This window comes from Lampetra planeri, chromosome 13 (assembly GCF_965212315.1).
Source record: "Lampetra planeri chromosome 13, kcLamPlan1.2.h2, whole genome shotgun sequence".
In the NCBI taxonomy this organism is placed as follows: Eukaryota; Metazoa; Chordata; class Hyperoartia; order Petromyzontiformes; family Petromyzontidae; genus Lampetra; species Lampetra planeri.
The window spans coordinates 3,531,360-3,554,524 of record NC_136119.1 but is presented as its reverse complement, the minus strand read 5'-3'; the positions used below and the strand labels follow the sequence as shown (position 1 = coordinate 3,554,524).

Below are 23,165 nucleotides of genomic sequence, written 5' to 3'. Positions count from 1 at the left end.
TCAGTACCACTTCGTGGGGAAGTCAAGTGGCTGCCCTATGGATAGCCTCTCCCTCAACGTACGGAAGTGCAATTTCCGCACACTGGTTCAGAGCTGTGAACAGGAAATGAGTACTCCCTCAATGCTCACGTGAGTATTTTCAACATGGAATTGGAACGATAGGTAACAATTAGGAGTTCAGTTCTGTTCATCAAAAGCACGAAACCTTGCATCCAAGCGGCTTGATGAACTTCTCCAGCGCCAGGGGTTTTCATGGGAGTGCGCATGATATCTTTACAGATGTCATAATTTATGGTATCTGCAACCAAGGCACGACATGTCATTGACATGACGAATGGAATTTTTTTTCTTCCCATTTCGCTCTTGTCAAAAAGCCATATACTGGTGGAAACATTCCAGGCAAGGCTTTGTATGGAGCTCTAATTATGATTCAGTACAACAGGACCTTAATTACTCGGTGCGAGATGAATCGCAGTAAATAACGTCACAATGGTTTTAACAAAAGAATGTGGCAAAAACGTGGGTAGTGGATTTAATATATCTGCAAAGGCTGTCCAAACAGAAGGTCATGTGAGCATGGATACAAATAGCTGTGCGTCTGACAATATAACGTGAGGTTAGTGTTTTCGGTACATATTATCCTGAAGAGACCCAAGTAAGTGTTTGGTCGTTTCAGAATAATAGAAGCAATTTCCCACAAAAATGTACAACTTTGTGCCAGTAACCGCGTCGGGTGAAAAGCAAAATAAATACACAGACAATACATTTCCTTCATATGTCCGTCTCTTCATGTAAAAAAACAACGGTGTTTGTTACACAACCCGTCGGCCGTACAGCCTTCTGGGAACGTATTGTTTCAAGAGTATCGATCCAATACAAGCCAATTATAGATGGGCTTTGACGTACGGTGTCTCATCAGCAGTCAGGTTTGCTTAAATAAATGCTGGTAAATCTTGACTTAAAGCTTTCGTGACTGCAGGAATTCATACTCTTTTGGTCTTTCGGTGAAGTCACCTAGATAGAAAAAAATATATAATTTTTTTTAAATCACGCCGTTTCGATCGCAACACAAGCAATCGTCCTCAGGTGAAAACAATGATTAGGAGAGCTGCACTCTTAATCAATTTGTGGCTGCGGCAGTAGTTACATTGGGGAAACTAAGCGACATGTCTCGGACCGTGTTCGCAAACACAAGGCAGATCTGAAACATAGTAGGACCAATTCCTCGGCCGTGGCTGATCATTGTTTTAATGCTGTGGGCACACACGAAATTGATTTCTCCAAGACGAAGGTACTCTGCAAACCTACTGGCTATCAACAAAGATTCGTTCATGAAGCCATCCAGATATATAAATACAGACAAAATTTCAACCAAGAAGATGGGTACAAACTGAGCAATCATTGGAAGGATGTTATTAACCAATTTAAGTCATAACTGGCTGTGATGTTTCCATCCTACCTGCCGATGTTAGCAGTTATTTTCGACTCTCTGAGTTGCATTCCTCGATGTGGCGGTGGCTACATTGACAAGCTAATCTCTCACAATACAATGGCCATACCAACAGCTTTGGGGTGCCCTCCATCTTCCTTCTCTAACCCCGCCCACTTACCCTTGGCCTGCACCCATCTCAGGCCTATATAAACACCCTGCTTCGGCAGCTCTCTTACTATATTTTTTCACCTGAGGACGATTGCTTGTGTTGCGATCGAAACATCGTGATTTTTTTTTATTATTTTTCTATCTACATGACTTTACCGAAAGACGCAAAGAGTATGAAATGCATGTAAACTACCGATTTTAATGGTAAGGGGCCTAGTTCGATACAACATATAACACACAACTAATCATGAGCATTGTGGGGTAAAAAATAATAAATAAGCAGACTGCACGTTTTAAACTCTACAATAAAAAAAACTAAATTTCAAAGAAAAGCAGGAATAATTATTTTGTGATACTTAAAACATTGTATTAACCATTCCTTATTGAGGCTTACATAATACTACCATTATACGTATACAACGTCGAGTGGTGTTTATTATGTTTTCAAAGCCAAACCAGATGTAATCATAATGATTTGTTTCTGGAAACATAACGTGAACTGAAAATGTTAAGCAATCTCATACAGCCTACTCGATCAAGATCGCATAGCTCTGCCATCTAATGTCATCTTGAAATTTGATTTAGAATAATTCGATTTAGAACAAATTTGTGTCAACCACCATTCTTTATATTTCTTCTTGAATGAAGTAATACCTTGGCGTGACAAAGCATCTTAAGAGCCTTTAAATGACCTGAGTAGTTCTCCCAGATATGAGCACCCACACCAATCGGACACTTGGTGAGAAGCGAGAAATAATGCTCCCTTCACCTACCCGCAAGTAAACAATCCTCATGATCAAGTTGCCTTACAGCACAGCCTCCAATCCCGGCTGCTATTGTTTTCACCAGGCTATGGAAGTGAAGGCGTAGAGGGTGCTAAGATTCACTGGATACATTCTGTTTTACTGGTAGGAACCTCCTGGTTACACCAGCCCACAGGGGATTATTGTGTCCGTCCGTCTGTCCGTCGTGCATCCAAAAATGGGAGGGGTGGGACTGGGTGGAGAGGGGAGGGTGGGGAGGGGCTGGGTGGGGAGGGCGGGGCTGGGTGGGGGGTGGGAGGGGTGGGGCTGGGTGGGAAGGGGCTGGTCACCCCGTGGTGCCCTTATAAAACTCAACGTTTAACCTACTCACGCCGGCTTGTGCCCACCCTCACAGTCGGGCATATTTGCGGAATACACCACGCCGCCGTTGACCCTGGCCATTGACCGAGCAACCCAACGTTCCTACCAGCTCCCTCCGCAGGAATGTGTTTGGCAATTGCTAAATCCCGCAATTGCCGTTCAAGGCTTGTTGATTTGGAGACAAGAACTGGAAGAAATAAATTGTGGCAGAGAGAGTTGGACTAAGTGAGGTGAGAAAAGTCCATACGTTTAGATTGAGAAAAAAAATCATTTTATCCAGGAGCGATGACAGTAATTACAGAGGAGTGGGGGGTATTGGCAGGTGGTGGTGGTGGCCACGCGCCTGTAATCCAGCACTGTGGAGACGAGGTTTGGTGAATCACACAAATGTTGTTAACTCCCTTCCCGCTTGTCTGGCTCACCGTGCCTTCAAGTCGTTCTCTTCTCTCTCTCTCTACGAGAGTAAACGATTAGTGCAGATTATAAATACAAATTATTGTCACTCTCTCTAGGAATCAATCATAAGAGTTGTAGGATTCAAGAGTACGCCTGAGATTTTTCCCGGGCTAAAACTAAGGCAATTAAAATGAAAACCGTGATGCATAACTTGAGTCGAGCAACGAAGTTCTCCCTCACAAAGGCTATTGAAGAAAAAAAAATATACTTTCAGGAAATTGTATTGCAAACTGAAAGGCACACTTGTAATCAGTGTAGTGCCATAAGAGGGGAGGGGCTGCTGGGGGCTCTGGGATCCTAGGCAGATAAGCCCTCGGCGCCAGGCGCTAGGATCCCAGTCACCCCAGACGCTTAAGCCCCTTGGCGCCACCAACGGGGGGGCTGTGTGCTCTGTGGGATATATGGGGGCGCACACAACCCCACCCCGCGTTGGGGACGAGGCATAAAAGGGCAGCTCCCTGGCCAATCGGGGCCAGTCGCAGCTCAAGACCCAAGACCCGCAAGCCAGCCAGCTTAAGACCCTGGACCCCCTCGTCCCGCTTGTCCTTGTAAGGGCCGGGACGCTGTGAGGGCCAGTGGTGGGACTCTGGGACTCCTGGCTCTACGCCCTTGTAAGGGCGAGTTCCGAGGAAGCCAGAGTCCAGACCCGCACCTTGGCTCGGTCGGGTCAATTAGCCTCCCCTAGGGTAATTGTAGCCGGAGGACCCCAGAGCGTAGCCAGAGTAGTGTATCTAGACTGTGTACCTAGGCTGTGTACCTAGACTGGTACAGAGTATCAGGACTGTTGGAGTGTTGTATTGTAATAAAAAAGTTACCTCTACAAGTGTCTCCGGAACCCATTACATCAGTATTCGCCGTCTCCGATTTGCCGACTACATTTACAATGAATGCAAATGAATGAAAAGCAATTATGAAAAACTTAACAAATAAGGCTGCAAAGTGGGACAAACTGTAAATGAGCAAGACGTGTACAAGTTCTCTCAACGATATAACTGGAAAACTCAGCATGTGGGAAATAAACCTTGGCCAATCATTGAAGGTGAAAGGGGATAAAAATGATGAGAGCAATATTGAGTTCTTTTGATTTTTTTTTATTTGATCATGAAAAGCAACATACCAGTGTCACTGAAGAAAGTTTTGATCCATGCATATTACCCACTTCAGTGTCATCGTGGACCAGAAACATGGACACTGATAAGATATTAAACAAAAAGCGTACAGAAGTGCACTTGTAATTACATTGAGGTACAAAACGAATAGTGCATGGTTCAGAGAAAACAAATGCACGGTAGATACATTCTATTGACTGACTGGCTCCAGAATGTAAGTCGGTGAGGGCAGCACAAAAGGGATGATGACCAGTGGATGATACTCGTGACAGAATGGCAGCCTCACAGAACATGCCAGAAAGGATGACCATGACTGAGATGGAGTGATGAGATCAGCTCAAAAGAGGGTGGGGGGGATTGTGTGGGAAGTCCTTCATTTAGAAGTGGATAGACCAATGGCTGACGCAGAAGTAAACATTGCGACTCCCTTACAATGCTTAACATTTGCAGGAAGCAGAATATAATAAAAATGTACATGTGTGTGCTTTCATGTGGGCGACTATATTACATTTGTGCACGAAATATAGACATTAATTAATGATATTGTGGTCATAAACTCATGCCCCGGCTTGTTTTCTAGCCATATCGAGATGGGAGAGAGGTGGATGGCGCATGTCAAGTAACTCATCAACATGACAAGAGGCCTGCCCTCTTAAGTGAATCATTTCATACTCTTTGGTTCTTTCGGTAAAGTCACTTAGGTGAAAAAAAAAATAAGAATAAAAATAAAATATAAATATATAAAAATATATAAAAAAAGAATAAAAATATCTAAATTCTTTATTCTTTATTTTAATTCTTATTTTTTTTATTTTCACCTACGTGACTTTACCGAAAGAACCAGAGTATGGATCCTTGCAGTCACGAAAACTTCAAATCTAGAATTGAATCAGTTTAAGCAAAGCTGTTCAATGCCCCGAGAATATATATCCGCATTTATATTCCTTCACATTACTGTCAAGACCATTGTTTCACATTAGTCATCTTTCCAGAAAAGAGGTTATTTTAATATACGTGTTTAGTAAACATTTCCAGGATATTGGCATTGTGTATCTTTAGAAATGATCAAGTGAACTTGGACAACTGATATTTGTCCCCAATGTCTATCAAAATTAACTGTCTTCTAATCTTTTTGTAAAATTGAGTAAACTCAAATGGGCTTCATTAATATATATTACATACTTTGCATTGTTTATGCCAAGCTGCCGCTATTGAAAATACAAAAATTGCTTTGCATGCCACGAATTGTTTCCTATATTACAGTTATCAGTGATGGATATAATATCCTATTCAGTATCGAAGCATCCCCACAGGCTAAGTAGTGTGGCTAAATAAATTGAACTTCAAATAGCCGCAACCAATTATTAATGCTGGAAGCGTGGCCACTCTATCACTGCAAGATTCAAAGGTTTCAGAATTTATTGTGCTGAAGATACTATTTAAAAAAAATCTAGTTAAAGGTGTTCATATACGAGCCAATATTGTAAAGCTGCAAATTGCAAATTTAACAAACTGTGAACGATTATCAAATCATCGGATATTAACAGTATTCTTTACATTAAAAGTAATTTTTTGAAAATTGGTCCACATTTTCCATAAAATGTAAACAAGTGAACACATCCATTATTTTTTCTGAAGGGTTTTTTTTCAGCAGGACAATTAGCATAATTCTCTCACCAGGCAATCGCCAAAATCCCATTCCTGTACTCACCACTGTGTTAAAGGATCATGGACAATCGATCATGAACAATTGGTAAATATTATTTTAAATTTTAAAAATATTTTCCAGACTAATATAAAGCAGGATTTATTCAAGCAGGCAAACTCTGGATTATTTTCAACCTTCCAGGTCTCAACAGTGATATGTTGCCAGATGGCTCTATGCAACAGCCATAATATTCATCAGACCCATCAGCATACACTCCCATGCTGCAAGAAACTTGTTGGATTCATGACACTGTCAATTCCGAAATAACTAATTGTACAGTCTTCTGCATTTTGGAACTGTATTGAATGTAGATTTCCATAAATCTCTGTAAACTACAGCATTCAAAATGCACTACCAACCTATTTTCTAGAGCCCTTGATAATGTTCCATCTTTTATTGAAATATATAATAAAAAATAATTTTACAAAAGAGAATCATAATTGCACATTTCACATTTATAAATTGATTTAAGACAATGCACAATTTGTAATCGGGGGGGGGGGGGTAGTGGTGGATTGATTAGCACAATGCGCTATGGTGTTGGCATCCCCCCCTTTTACCAACCTCCACCTGACCAGCACGAGGTTAAGTATGGTCAAAAAAACTTCCCATGACCGACATGGTATGGGTGAGGGTTTCATCCAACAGTGAAAGAATTCGGTACCATCACACAGAAAAGTTATGATAACCAAAGGCCTTTATTATGAAAGTCAAGAAAAGAGTGCAATTCTTACAGCACACATTACGTGGCGTCACCTAGTGGTTGCAAATTTAAATTAAAAGTCAATCGGAAATGGTTCACAACCAAACAAAATCTAACTTTACCAGGAGATGATTTCGTAATTAGAAAAGGTAATTCATGAATTCAAATGCATTTAATATTCTACACAAGAAAAATGTATAGTAAGAAATATTCTAACATGTATTATCATGTATTAGCAAGCAATATACTTTTTTCTGATAAGCATTCAATCGGAATTCTACATTACCGTCATTAGTGTTGGTTAACGATAAACCTTGCCGTTATTCTTTCCAAAATAATCACAAGCTTAAAAAGTTGAATTAAACATGTTAATCTTATGTGCTGGGTAGCTGAGCAACATGCAACTTTTGCACCACCTAATGCCACAGTAAAATTTCTTCACACCTTACAGCTTGGCATTCTGCTTCAGAATATCCTCCAGCTTTTGACTCAACATGATGTTCCCCTTCACCTTCATCTTCCCAGAAAAGAAAGCCTGGTGTAAAAAAAAAAGTTAACGTTGTAACACTGTTATGCTACCAAGACACACCATGATATAAAGAACAATGTAAAGACAAAGTACCTTTTGTGGATTAAGCTTTCCCTGGACAATTTCAAGGAAGTCTTCGTCCGAGAGAGTGAAAGTGGTGTCGGCACGTCCCTTTCGAGGATTCCCTTTGTAGACTTCACCGGGGCCAGTCTTGAGGTCAATAGCTGCAGAACAACATGCACTACTGAATACTTTCCCTTTACCCTAAAGTGAAAATGGTACAAAATCCATGGCGTGAATAAAAAAGAAGATATTGAATTACACCAATCTTGTACATTGCCAACTTGGTACATAGTTTTAATGTTGGATTTGTACTCTACAAAAGCAAATGCTTTTAAAATGGTGTGAAAATAAAAACCGCAGGACTCTTCATGAAGCAAAAACTTGAACCTTAATTTACAATCATCATCATGGCACCTCCTTTGCCAGTACCAAAATATGATAATAGGTTTTTCCCCTATTTTCTTGCAACAAAACCGGTGTCAAGATGTTAAAACACCAAACTGAAACCTTTTACAAGGAATCATGTCTGCATTAACCACAATGCTTGTGGTCAGAATGCATATTATATATATAATCTGATCATATATATTATCAGAGTATGTCAAATTCAACATGAAAGACAGTTGCATAGCTATCGAGTGTGCAGATGGTGCAGATGGTGCAGATGCAAAGGGGCCCAGAATCCGAGTTATGAAGTTGGGAGGTGGGAGCGGGTGGCATTAGGCAGGGGATCTCCCCTTCATTCCTTGTCTCAGGGTCCATGCCAACCACGCTACGTGCCACTCACTGGGGTTAAAGAACATTAAATAACTAAGTAACTTACTCCACTGTGCCGCAGTCTTGCCATCCTTGGTGATTTCCCACTGAAAGATGGCATTTACTTTCTTCACGAAGTCTGCGCCTTTTTCCTTTATCCGGTTGGCAATTTCAGAAAAGACGAGCTCACTCTGCAGCCCAGTGGCCTAAGTGTACACAAGAAAAGAAGGATCAATGTAGTAGAAGTAAAACAACAATAATTAAACGTTAGAAACTATGGCCAATTAAAATTGGCCTCATCAGATGTGTCGAGAATGTAAAACATTTTAACATGCCTTACCAGGTAACTGTTAAAACAGTCTGATTAAGACACACGGGACATTAATTAGCTTTTTCCCATATCGGTGCACTTTCTATGGTCTTGCTTCAATCTAAATCCAAGTAAGTATGCGTTATTATTCAAAATGACCAAAAGCAATGCTTTCAGAAAAGAGCAGTTTCTTGGAATGGTGCCACCGCAAACCCTGAGGTCGACTTACTATTTGAGGTTGTGGAGCAACAGTCGGAGTGTCATCACCTTTGAGGTCCACATAAGCATTGGCCAGAACCACTTCTCCGGTCTCAACCACCTGAGGACAAGGATAAACACTTATGAAAATAAACACAAACTGGAAGCACCAAGTAAAAATTACCTACCCAAGGCACGCTGATCATAGTTTTTGGCTTAAAACTTTCGTGACTGCAGGAATTCAAATTCTTGGTTCTTTTGGTAAATTCACGTAGATAGAAAATAAAGATAAAATAAATGAAAATGAAAAATTCAAGCAAAAAACCACGACGTCTTGATCGCAACACAAGCGGGCGGAGACAAAGAGGAGGCAAGCCTCCAAATGCAACTGCTTCTAAGAGCTTTCAGAGTGAGCAAAGCTGTGCGGCATAAACGGCATGGGCGGGGCAGCCAGTGCTCATGTAGAAGTCAAGCACTAGAAGTAGGAGTAGTAAAGCGAGTGTGTTAGACAATGGGGGGAGGGAGGGGGCAGAGAAAGGGGGAGAGAGGGGGGGAGAGAAAGGGGTGGAGCAAGGGTGCAGTCCAAATGTGTTAGACAATGGAGGGAGGGAGGGGTAGAGATATGGGGGGGGGGGAGAGAGAAGGAGGGGTAGAGATAGGGGGAGAGAGGGGGTAGAGATGGGGGGGGGCATTGCACCTCACTACACCCATCCACACTGCTGATCATACGTTTCACAAAACTTTAATATCTGATATCAGGGGAGGGAAAATATAAATGTCACAGTACACATTGCATATTGCAATCTGTTACAAAGGAGACATTTTCAAATACACTTAGCTATACAACTTAAAATAAATATACATAGCAAAATTACACAAACTTGTAGATTTCGTTTTCAGAACACTACAGACAGGCTTGTACACATTTATATAAAAAAATGTATATTAAGTCTTACCGTTAGTGATTTTATGACATGGTTAAGTAGGGGGTGTAAACATTTATAAGTTCATTGATTACGATCTAACCTTAACCTGATGCAATATTACCGAATATTGTTTGTAAGAATCGATGTTTTTAAATCCGAATATATTGCAGTCATTAGTTTACGTGACCCTGCAGCCACGAGAGAAGCTACCATCACCACAATGTTCATGGGTATATTTTTGTAAGTTAATAATGTGACAGACAGGGTTGTCTTTGCTTGACCCACCTTGGTTTGGAAAAAAATACGACTGCCTTCCTTCCACATATCTGTCTGCAGAGTCTGCCCTGGGAGAACCGGCTTGGCAAACCTTGCCTAAAGAGATGGGAATTCATTTTTCGTTCCATTAAAAATTCAGAAAAGCTATCAAAAGTGTGGTCATCCAATGTTGAAACATGTTCAGATTTTACAAAACAAAAGTGTCACAATAACAATGTGCACCAAAGCTGGCTTGAAAACTATAATGCAGATTTTTTTCAGTACATGTTACCTTGATGGCCTTGAACTTGCTCGTGTCATTATTAGCATATTGCTTGAGCACGTGACGTGCAGAAAATCCAAATGAGCACAGCCCGTGCAAAATGGGCTGTTTGAAACCTGTGAAGGCAATCACAGTGGAAGTCAGATCATGTCTTATCCATGAATTCATTGAAGAACAAACATAAACCAAAAGCTTATTCATCTATTCTTTAGATTCCAAAAAAGTTAAACGACTTCAGTTCAAGGAAAATGAAATGGGTATGGGATATTTATTTCTACATTGGTCATATAAAAGTAGTACTTTCGCAAATAAATATTTGCAAGCAATGTAGATCACAATGATTCTTGGATAATATGGCCCACAAACAACACTACATTTTTACATTCTGTGCGCTAATGTGATTCGTGAGTGACCCAACACAGTTAATACTAATTCCCTCTGCTGCTTTCCTTGTATAGACAGTGGAAGCACTTGCCTACAATGGCTGCAAATTCTGGATCAATGTGAAGGGGATTCCAGTCACCGCTCAACCGATACAGAGCAGCCTGAGAGGAAAAAATACATAACATATAAGAAATATATACACAAAAAGCACACAAGACAGAATACATTTTTAAATGCATGCGGATACGTCTAGAAAAAGATTGAGATGTAAAAAATGTATTCTACAGTATTTTTTGTAACCAGTTGTTGATCCACCGAAATAATTGTGCACATGCAACGGGTCAATAATATCAGATAGGATCACTTTACCTGGTCCAAGCTGGTCTTGTCTGTAACGGATGCATCTGGAGACCTCTTCGGAATAGCCATAGTGGGCTGTGGTTTAGAAACACAAAGGAATGGGTTTGAAATTACTTTCGAATTCACAACTTTAAAAAAAACTGAACAAAGCACTATTAAATCAAGGGTACATAAACACAAACAACACTGCAATAACAAAGGAACCACTGCAAACGCACTAATTAACAATGTGACAACATCGCTCTCCAGTAATTAAGGCTTACCTTAACTTTGTCAGATGACCGCTTGCCACCAAATCCCCCTGCACCGACTACGAACACCGAGAACTGGTTGAAGCAAATTGGCTCCTTGTTCTCGTTGTAGGTGTACACTGTCAATGCAGGAGGAAGGTAATCCATACATTTGCTTGTCACCACACGGTAAAAAGAGAATCATTGATGCACATGATGAACAAGTACTGCCCTTTGTCAATCCACTGCTGGATGATGACCTCCCTACATTCTACAGGTTGTGGGGATGATATGACCATACTTCACCATGCTGGCCAGTGCCGGTTGGTATAAGGTGGGAAAGCGTAGGTATGGGAGCAAAGAAGTTCAGGGGAAACTATATATTTGGTTGCACTTCCCTCTGCTACCCACTACATAGTCCAGCAGCAACTTATAGCGCCCAGTTGTGCATGGCCGTGACCCAGCCAAGCACTATCCAGGCTCAACCCTGCTTAGATATGGAGATGCATTCCAGGTGATTTAGTCATAAGCAGGCATGAACTTATTCACTTTGAAATGACATTGCCTGAAGATGCAATCCAAATAATTGGTAATGATATAAATAGTGCATGTCACTCTGTACACCATTTCCAAAAAGTTTTTTTTACTAAATTGTCTTAGAATATGATCCTACTCGTATTGTTTTAATTGGGAAAAAAATATATGAACATTTACCATCAAGCAGGAGCAAGCACCCAGATCCTTTGTCCAAAACGTCTGCAATGGTTGCTTCTACAATCATCTTCCCTGGAAAAGAGCACTCATATTTATGTGACAGGTGCGTGAGAAAGGCCATATTTGTCTGGCAAAAATGTACTATTAGTACAGACATTTAAAGCAGCATCTCGCAATATAATTACCTGATGTTGGCAAGGGCTTGAAGATTTCCAAATAATGTTCTCCATGCAAAGACTACACAACAAAAATAAGAAGTTTTCTGTTAAGTCTATCTTTTAACCCCAAATACGATTTTTTTTTGCAAAGTAGCGACTTAATATAGTAAAGTACTTTGATTTTTCCACATTTAAAAAAATTGGGCTCACTTTGCCCATGTCAAGAACTCTAGTACACTAAACAATCCAAACATGTCAGTGATTTATTTCACGTTATTTCCAGTTCATATAAGTGCTTCAAATGTAACAATCGTCATTTAAACTCGTTCCATCAATTCATCAGAATGACACATTCCAAGTTCGTGAAGGCGACAGTGGTCACTCACTTTTGCTGGTTCGAATGAGAGACCTGGCACACTGCTCAGTTGCCCATTCATCAAGATGGCCTGGGCCGGGATGACCCCGAATGTGGGCAGACAGCTGAAATCCTGGTGTCCCTCGTAGAGGAAACCCCTGCTACCATCGGAACTTGTGGACATCCCCACCCCCAGGGAGTACAAGATGGGCTGCAGCCAGGTGTACTCGTACACAAAGGGTGGCATCTTAAAGCCCACAGCTTGTCCCTTTAGGAGAGAAAACCCAACAATATATTAATGTGATCAAAGTACACCTTTCCTGTCTGCGCACGAGTTAATGTGGAGGATGAGCTAACTGAACAGTGAGATGTAAAAGTGTTTCTGTAAATGCAATTCAGTAAATTCGTTTAATCTCAACTTCAAACATAAACAATCAAAGGAACAAGAATATCAAGGTGTACATGGAGCAATTAGACATTCGTTGCAACTTTTGCTTTGTAAAAGTCAGTTTCAGTGTTTAAACAACAGCATGGTTTCATATTTGGTACTGCCCTGGAATTAATTGCTGGATGTGTCCACACATCGCTGACTTGTATGCACTGAACTGTCACTAATTACATTGGATAACCTGGTGTATATCCCCTTGAAGACACAACTCATTAATCAAATCAAGCAATGTAAAAGCGACTCTGAGGATCAATTAATTTAGAAAAATCGTCTTTCATTATATGCAGCAGTGTTAACTTTTGCATTAATAAAAGCAAATGATAATGGAAAATAACACTTACACTTTATAAAAGTGTGTACTTTTGACTCCATATTTATCATACTCGTGCATTATAACAATGTATCTATTTGAACAACCCAAATAAAACAAAGCACAACTACTTTCATATAAAACTGTCGAAAGAATTGTTGATACCAGAAAAAATATTAACCAAAACCAGGGCAGTGTATTTTGGCTCATTACTCTGGAACCTTCTATAAAGATAAAGAGTATGGATATTAGGGTTGTCATACAGGATCAACTTTAGTCCCACTGGCAGGTACAGGGGAAATTCCTTGTTGCTCATCAATCTTCCGAAGCACATCCAAGTACATTATTGTAGATTCTGAAAAGGACCATAGAAATATAATATGCATTACAAAATAAATAAAAACAAACATCTCATATCACGTTATCTTTGCAAGTATTTTTTATCGGGAACATGGAAAATGCAAAATAAACCTGATATTAGAAACCAACGAAGAAATTAACAGTTAATTACTTTAATAAACAATGACACATTAGTGCAAGAGTAAAGTTAAAGCACAATTTTTGTAGACCAACATTGATGGTGCATGTTTCCATTAACGCTATTCCTGCAAGTGAAGACATAGCCAAAAATGCTTTTAAGCGATTAAGTCTCGGCTTCCACTGGGGTCAGACCCATTAGCTGCAAGCAAACTGCACAGCAGAGAAAAAAGGAAATAAGAGGCTTCTATAAGCACAACCCCATAATTCAAAATGTGGACAAAATCAAAGTAGACGAAGGACATAAAACAAGTACATTACCCTGTTTACAGTGTGACATTAAATCAGTTGTGGTCAATGCATACATGACAAGAGAACTACCGTGCAATCCAAGTAATGGTAAAAATCAACGGCCTTTAATTTTATTAAAAGGTGTCCAAAAGCCAAAGCGTACACATCCCACATAATGCATGCACAAAGCAGAAAGTGCCCCTCCAGCAACTTAAATAATTAAATGGCTAACATGTATTCTAAGTGACACCATTTTACAGAATGCTTTGTCCCAGCGGGGAGGGGAAGGGGGGTTGGGGAGTGCTTAGGAAAGGGCAAAGGCAGCTTGACAGAAGACTCGGAGAGTGGGGAGTGGGATACACCAACATGGCTCCGCGTGACACCGTGTACTCTCGTCTGAAACCTTTCCATGCCCTGCCCTCCCTGGAGGCCAATCACAGGTGACGGTGCTCATGACATAGTTCAGATTGCACAGCGATTTGTTATTTTGAAAGTAGTAGTGGGTGGGGGATTCACGGGTAATGTGGTGGCAAACAAAGCTATATTCTTGATTTGAAGCTTTCGTGACTGTAGGAATCCATACTCTTTGGTTCTTTCGGTAAAGTCACGTAGGTATAAAATGAAATAAATCACGACGTATCGATCGCAACACAAGCGGTATATATTTATTGTGAAGCTGATTCAGTGCCTGCTTGTCTGCACCAACATTAAACGCTATTGTAGTTTCTTCCTCAGTGCTCAACAGATATAAATACAAGCTAATTAAGATGACATTTCAAAGGAAAGGGGTCAATGATTTGACCTGTGGAGGTTGATATGTAACCCGATAAGCACTTTATTATTATAATAGGGTTTTTCCCCTTTTTTCTGGCAACAATACAGATGTTAAAACACCAAACTGAAACCTTTTACAAGGAAACATGTCTGCATTAACCACAATGCTTGTGGTCAGAATGCAAACAAGAAACATCCTTTGATAATATATGCATTGTCCTTGAAACTGATTGGACAGCTTTATTTTGAGCCTCGTCTCAAACGGTGTTAGACCAGAGGACGCCAAAAGGCACTTTATTATTCTTCATTGTCAAAATGTCAGCAACTGTTTGTGATACTCAAGACTATGAAAATAATGATTAGTGCACAGATTAAGACTTCACCATAGTAGTGCCATTCTGTAAAATAAATACGGGATAGCACACTTGTTTGATACTAAGAAGGCATTTTATAACATAGCATGTGATCATATTCACTGGGAATATGGTTCACTTGCCAGTATGGATGTTGGTATAATTCGGAACTGTAATATAGTTGGCTGTTTCCAGGACAGCAGACTTGTCCACAAACTGCCTTTAGAAAATTAATGCAACCGAGTGAGCAACATCACTTTTTCTGCCTTTAACATTGAATGTCACAATTAGATGTCATCTGGAAAATGTAGAAGAGTTCAGTGCAAGTGAATGGACAAGTATTTTGGGAGCAACGCATGCATGAGTTTGCAATTAAATACCATCCCATTCGCTAACCTCATAAGTTTGCGAGTCCTTACCCACCTACCCAGTGATATGTGCTTGGCTCCCTGGACAAAGTCCACAGAACACAACATGCCCCCTCTTGACATGTCATGCCGCACTGGCAAAACATTACCGAATCCCTGAGTGTAGCCAGTCAAAAGTGTTTAGCATGTAATAGAAAGTGATTTAATGAATCTGAATAACAAATATAGACTTTCCCATGTATTATTTATGGTGGTTTAATATGAGGTTTTTTTTAGAGTTGTCCAATATCACACTCAAAAAATGTACAGACCTTCCATAGGAGTGTAGGAGACCTCAGGTAATTTTGGGATATTAAGCCAAAGCATTTAAGAGACCAACACCTGCATGAATTACCAAAATCAAATTCCTCTGCTTTGCCATCACAAAATTGCGGGAACCTTTAACTGCATCATTACCAATCAGGTGGTGGTTCCAAAAGCCAAATACACACATCAGTAAGCTGAATTTTAAAAAAGTAATTAAAATACTATGTATAATCCATGTTTGCTGTCTCATAACAACTAGTCAATTAGTGGTTTATTCTCATGCATGCGATGATGCCCCCTGCCAGTCTTCTCATTATCGCTTTACCTTGAGATGACTTGGGATGTGTGCTTTCAGTAAAGTCACAGACTTTACCCCAGTTGTCCCGCACTGCTTCGGGTGTCATGGGCTTGCCTTTCGTCCGCAGAATTGCACCGTTTGACCGCTCCCAACGCACTGAAAACAATGACGAATTATACAATGCAGATGGCTCAATGACGCAGCTAAAAGATTCATTGTACTGTTCGTGCAAATCGAATTTGTCCTCATTTGGACAGCAGCACATCGTTATTATATTGTGACATAAAATTACATGTCACTTCAATGTGATGAAATACGTGTTACTTTGAATTCTTGAATGTTAATCAGTCTTAGCAGTGCACGACATGCCAGCATGTTGATAGTGCCACCGTGTGTCTTACTCTGTACACTGCAAGTAACCTCGTCCATACTCATGGTATTTAAGAATGTCCTCTTTATTTTGCAGAATGTTAATCATATTTATCCTCTTAGCTTGTTTTACTGAATAGATTGGCGAGATGACCAAGGTCAAAAAATACATCTCAAAACGTTGAAAAATTAAAGCACTTACATTTTCCAACCCAACCAGCTCCAACCTGAAGTGACAGATAAAATGCTACAATATATTTAGTGCACACTTAACGTCAAAGTAGATTAAAGTCAAAACACTGGTGTGTAGAAGTGATTAAAAAAAATAAAAACTAGCATGTAAGACTGTACATTTTTGGTGTTTAGTGTGTTGTCCTTCCCCTGCACCTCAGATTTAAATGGTTGATTACGTACGCGCACAATATGTTCACCATACATACAAGACAGATAAATTAAGTCAGTTTGCCAACAAAACCAATACAATTCATGTCACCATACCTCACCATAATTTTCTTCCTTCTACTAGATCCTAGAATAGGGAGGAAAATTCAACACCCAATGCACAAAATGCTATGACCGTATCCCATCTGAGTTTAGGTCTTCCCCTTGGTCACCGACACCAGGGTGGCCCCCCTCAAATGCTGGGCCTGTTTACCTGTAATCTAGAATATTTACCTGTACACTTTTCCAAAATCAACAGCAAACATCCCAAATTGCAAACTTGAGTCACATTTAATTAATTCACCTCAAAGATGCTGCCGGTATCCTGACAGCTCTCATGGCAGAGCCACAGAATCAGTGGGGCCACAAACTCTGGCTTAAGGGCATCCACAAGTTCTAGAGAAACAGAAGTGTCAGTGAGCAGTTACCCCTCAGATACACGTAACATTATAACATGTTCTAACACAATCACAAGCACGTGTATACAATTTTTTTCAATTCATAGTACAAGCACACTGGAAACTGGGTGCATGAAGGTTAAAAACTGCATATAAGTATACATGTGCACACTTACACGTTCTTATCAAGAATGTATCCAAAAACATGAATTCCATGAACAGTATATGTTTGGCAAATCATTATAAAAATAGCAATTTGATAGGTGGCTGGGGGACTCAAGAGACCACTGCACTGAGCTGGCACCAGTGAAATTCTGGGTTTGAATCTAGGCAGCTACCGGTAATTAAAATGGGTTCTCAACCCAGTCACCAGGGAATGCACAAAAAAACCCATCGCGTAACATTTGCTTCTGAACTTAACTTGCATAAATGCCAACTCTGAGAACTAACGTATTATCTGACGGTCTTGCGATGAGAATTACACTCATTTGAAGAGATGGTGAGAAATGCTGCCCTCTACTGAGTGGATCAGAGGGCCGATTAAAGGGATCTCAAAGGTAGCTCTGATATCCACTTCTGTGAGCCCTTCTCTAACACAAAGGGTTGTACTGTTCTGCGATATATATTCTTATTCGTGGTTCTTTCGGCAAAGTCACGTAGAAGGGAAATAATAAAAAAATTAAAATATTAAACAATAAAAATCCTCACGACGTTTCGACTGCAACACAAGCAATCATCATCAGGTGTGAAATCCACATCAAGAAATGTTTATTGTTTTATATTTTTATTCTTTTATTATTTCCCTTCTACGTGACTTTACCGAAAGAACCAATAACATGAATCCCTGCAGTCAGAAAGCTTTAAATCAAAAAGTAAATATTCTATTTATTTTAAAAAAAATCTGATTTTTCAATATTACAGGGCTTTAGAGCATGAAGAAAAATGAGGCACGTGCAGTTTGGCAAGTCCCGTGCACACACCCTGAGGCATGACGGACTGGGTGAGTCGCGAGCCGGCGGTGGGCGCCACTGTGTTGCACTGCACATTGTACTTCTGTCCCTCGATCGCGATGGTGTTGGACAAGCCCAGTAGGCCCAGCTTAGCTGCACTGTAATTGGCCTGGCCAAAATTTCCATAGATTCCCGAAGATGAGGATGTCATTATGATTCTACAGACATATCAAAAGAGAAAATCCAGGTGGGGAAGGGGTGAAAGTTATAAGCATTCAGCATGACTGTATTATGAGCACGTGTTATCATCTTCATCAGACAAAAATCAATCCAAGCCTGGATAAAGGCTTTCCGAAGTTGTCTAAATCTCGGACGGTTCCAGGATGCAACGGTATTATGACTGTTATGCTCATCATTTCTGTCTCCCTTGCAAAACTACTGTAAGACATGTTTAATTCATGTCTATTTGTTTTAATTTTCAAATCATACATGTGCAAAATAAGCCTTCGGTGCCAATTCCTTACCTGCCATATTTTTGATTTTTCATGTGGTTCCATGCTGCTCTTGTCACCAGAAATGAACCCCTGAGGTGAACTCTCTGAATAACATCTAAACATAAAGTGCAAATAAAAATATCAAGGGTACTTGTGCATATACACAACTATTAATCACGTTCAGAATTAAGGTCATGATGGTTTTATTGTTTCTTACCCCAGTCCTGATCGCTAATTCGAGGAAAAGTGCGGTCCCGCAAAATTCTATAAACAAAAGTAAAATGTTATTTTTGTCACACGACATTGACACAAGGACCATACGTATGTTTTTTTTTTATAATATACGTGTAACTGAAGTTGTGAAACATATATGAGACTTACCCAGCATTATTGACAACTACATCTGCAAAACAAAAAAATCACATCAATGTGCAGCTTGCTGAAAATGGGAAATATATATCTTACAATTAAATTTAAGTAACAAAAAAAATCAGTGCAAACAAAAATTGTGACTTACCTATCCGCCCATATGCATCCAGGGCACTTTGAATCAGTTTTTCACCATCCTCCACAGAATCTGTTTGGTAAATATTGAGTAGAATAATGAGATGGATCAGAAATGCAGCTTTCTTGTGACATACCAATCCATAATATTACTATACCACTGCCATGTACTACTTCAAGAGTAAATTTTGGTTAATCATTAGAGCATGCTAGCAAATTAAAGGGGTGGGCATGTTTGTGTAAGTATTTAAAATACACACTTGCATGTTCTATGGGTAAACACGTTGGAAGGCCTTTGCAATTATAGGCAAAATGCATTGCAATGGATACACCATGAACACACCATACCGTGATTGGCAACAGCTTTGCCTCCTTTGGCCAGTATTTCTTGAACCACCTTGTCAGCTGCACTTGCACTCTTTCCTTCACCTTTTATATCCCCACCCAAATCGTTCACTATGTAAAAAAACAACACAAGGATGATCACAGCATAAACATTACCAATTATCGTGATCAAAACGATGTGTAAAGATAGCTGTACCATTTGTGAATGTAGCATTTAAATAGTTTTCATGTTTTACATGGTTTAATATTTCGTAAGTTAACTTGGTCTGAAATGTTTACTTTGCGATGCATATCGACAGCAAAGAACAGACTGACGTCTGAACTAACCAAAACCCCAATTCCCTGTTGGATTATTTAGCTCAACAAATGCTCATAACATAGTATAAGGAGGATATAAAGTCAAATAAGGCAGGACGGTGCTCTGAACTTGTTTTCTATTCTTGAATATGGGAGATATGGACCACATAGTAAAACATTGTAGTCTGCACTCATTAGAATTGTGCAATACATATGGTTTTGATTTTTCCCCGGTAGTTTTGCGGTTTATACGTATGTGTCAACTTGCACATCCACTCTTTAATATAGGTTACATTTTGTGGTATTTTGCCACTTTACTTACCAACCACAAGCGCGCCTCTTTCCGCAAATGCCAGTGCATATTCCTTTCCTAGTCCTGTAAAAGGAAACAAGATATATATTTAAAATAACAAATTGAATTTTAACACTGTGATATTGCAAAGTGTCTGCAACAGGCCACACATCACATGCCCGGTGTGGGCAAAGGTTCGGATTTTTGTTTCAGTCAACATTTTTGGAGGAAAGTTGGCTTATCTGTCATCACGTACCACCAATAATGTATAAAGACAGCAGCAATGGCAATGCGGTAATAAGCCATACGTACAGCCGAATGGTGCTTTAATCAATGTTATCATGAGTGATTTCACCAAACAAACTTTAATGCAACCGCAGATTTTAGTTTTGAGCGACATTCAGGCCTGACATAAACCTCTAGATAAGGCTGTTTTCCCACTGTCACTGCCCTTCCTATCTTCACTTGCTATCACTGAACTTTGTACCATATGCTTGGAGGTCAGAGCACCAATGTGCCAAGTTTCCAAATGGGGGGAAAGGAACGGACACGTCCCAACTCCGGTGCAAGTTCAACTGCAGCGTTTAACACGGAGAACAAAAAAACACTGCACCACAAGCCCTGCGCTTTTTTTTACTTTAATTTTACTCAACTGTGCTGTAGGTACAGTGCAATAAGCCCAACACGATAGGCCCAAAGAGAAGTAACGTCAGGGCACAAACGAGCACGAAAGCATCGGCTACACCTTAACGTACGCGGTGCAACATTCACGTCTCGACACGCAAGATAGGGTGGCAATCGCATCAACGTTACATTCAATGTCAAATCAATCCGTAGACTCGATCAGTATAAAAACGCAAACAAAAAAAAAACTTTCGATTCATTATACCATACCTCCACCGGCTCCCGTCACGAGCACGACACGTCCGTCAAAACGCAATTGTGCCATGATTGCCTTTGTTCGGGCAAACTTTAACACGATAAACTTCAGAGGGTGAAGTGTGGACTGTGCTGGGAGACAAAACGTCAGTCGCCGTCTGCACTCAATGGAACGAGAGAGGAGGGCACAGGTTGAGCCGATCAGCTGTTGGTGACGTCACAGGACCAACACACTTTGGAAAAAAATGGGGGGGGGGGGGGGGAGTTTGAGAGTGAGTATTGTTTTACATTTAACATAGACATTTATAATTACGAACAAAAAATCGGCCTGATGTTATTTGTAAATAATAATTTGTTTGCTTACATTAGATCCGATTCTAAATTACATGGAAGGCGTATACATAGTTTTACGGTACAGTTATACATATTCTTGGTTCTTTCGGTAAAGTCACGTAGAAGGGAAATAAAAAAAAATATATTTAATAAAAATATAAAAAAATATATTTTTATTTCCCTTCTACGTGACTTTACCGAAAGAACCAAGAATATGAATCCCTGCAGTCACGAAAGCTTTAAATCAAAATAGTGATACATGTAAGAGGTAGTAATTTCTCCCCCGTCCCGTATAATGGATTTGTCCGCCAGGCTGCACCATTATTCGGTGCAGAGTCCGGCGTTCATGAAACGCGAGTTCACCGACACGAGAATCGGTGCAGATTTGGCTCCTATTCCTACTCTGTTCATTATACTGATAGGAACCTCCTGGTTACACCAGCCCACAGGGGATAATTGTGTCCGTCCGTCCGTCGTGCAGGGAGGGGCTGGGTGGGGAGGGAGGCGCTGGGTGGGGAGGGAGGCGCTGGGTGGGGAGGGGCTGGTCACCCCGTGGTGCCCTTATAAAACTCAACGTTTAACCTACTCACGCCGGCTTATGCCCGCCCTCAGTCGGGCATATTTGCGGAACACACCACGCCGCCGTTGGCCCTGGCCATTGACCGAGCAACCCAACGTTCCTACCAGCTCCCTCTGCAGGAATGTGTTCATAATCAACCGTGGGTCGGTCCACTGCTTGATAAAGTCGCCGCAATTCCTCACAACCCTGCGATGTAAATACTCCACCTCGCACCTGCACCCCAGCTCATTTAACCTCCACACCGGATTTCATGCAAAGTGCATCAATACCAGAATCGGTGTCGACTTCACCTTGCACCAACACTACAATGAGTAGCAACGGAGTTCACGCACATTTCAATATATGACAAGTGTTCCACAGAATTATAATAACAAATTATTATAATAATCGGATGTGCGGGGGGAAGAACAAACTAATATCGAAACAATGGTCAAGTTTTTTTAATTCTCTGTCCACCCAATTAGTACTGTATCATGGGTAACACCAGTCGAACAGCAGGCAGATTTAGATTTAAATTTAGGTCTATATTGGCACAGGTGTAAATAAGCTCTTTCGAGACATCCATTTTGTGTAAGTAGAATCTTTATTTCTAAGGTCAACATAATTACAACTTGGAGCGTAATAACAGGTTCACTCGTAATTTCTACTGCTATCAAATCAGCCCTGATGGTTTCCACCTAGTTGCTACATGATCAGTCAGCCCAGATGGTTTCCACCTAGTTTCTCCACGATCAGTCAGCCCCGATGTCCACCTTGTTCGTTGACTGTCCCGCGCCCAGACCGCGGGCCTCGCTCCCCTTATATACCCCCGCAGGGCCCCACCCATATCAGAAATTCTATACAGTACCTTCCAGCCACCTGCTCCTAATTATCTGAATGTGTACCCTCTAGCACTTCGTCTTTACCGTCCCCTACACCTCCCCTTAACGATAAACAGCCGTCTCGGCTTTAACTCAAATTTTCACAATAGGGGACTTCACATTGTTGGACTATGGAATCTCACAAGGGAATTTCCATGGGAATATGGATTTTTTATATTTTCATCTAGGCCAACGCTTAAACATAGGCCCTCGAAACAAGGAGTGGAAGGCGTTACGACCGACAATGACCTCTGCCTATAGCAGGTATGGTCAACCAAGCTTAACCTTACATTTAATACTCTGTTAAAAGGGAACATTTCTACACATGGAAATACACAACCAAGAGGGACACTCTCCTCCACCATCGTAAACATTTCTGTTTATGTGTGTGTGGTCGAACGACACGCTCGTCACAGTGACATTTCTCCCTGGTGTTTGCTCGGATGACTCCATCAAGCCTCCCCTAGCCTCCTGATCTTCATTAGGGTCATGCCTGATTCTTTATTGTGAAATTTCGCGTTGTTTCTCGGACATGGCTTACTTGTCTCGAGTCGACTTCACCTTGGCATCCTCTTGC

At 40.6% G+C, this 23,165-nt stretch overlaps 1 protein-coding gene across 1 annotated transcript; it reads right to left on the bottom strand.

The window, feature by feature from the left end:
- Nucleotides 1–6,676: 6,676 nt before the first annotated feature.
- HSD17B4 (hydroxysteroid 17-beta dehydrogenase 4) lies at nt 6,677–21,047 on the bottom strand. The gene is made up of 24 exons (XM_078599895.1): nt 20,831–21,047; nt 19,967–20,020; nt 19,351–19,458; nt 19,016–19,075; nt 18,880–18,901; nt 18,716–18,762; nt 18,529–18,613; nt 18,035–18,222; nt 16,961–17,052; nt 16,418–16,442; nt 15,874–16,002; nt 13,243–13,334; nt 12,253–12,489; nt 11,894–11,945; nt 11,709–11,780; nt 11,028–11,134; nt 10,774–10,839; nt 10,496–10,565; nt 10,030–10,136; nt 9,768–9,854; nt 8,588–8,677; nt 8,116–8,254; nt 7,323–7,453; nt 6,677–7,235 (listed from the first exon to the last, which is right to left on the bottom strand). Exons 1-24 carry the CDS (start codon nt 20,883–20,885, stop codon nt 7,146–7,148), a joined length of 2,205 nt encoding a protein of 734 aa, XP_078456021.1. The 5' UTR covers nt 20,886–21,047; the 3' UTR covers nt 6,677–7,145.
- Nucleotides 21,048–23,165: the final 2,118 nt, after the last annotated feature.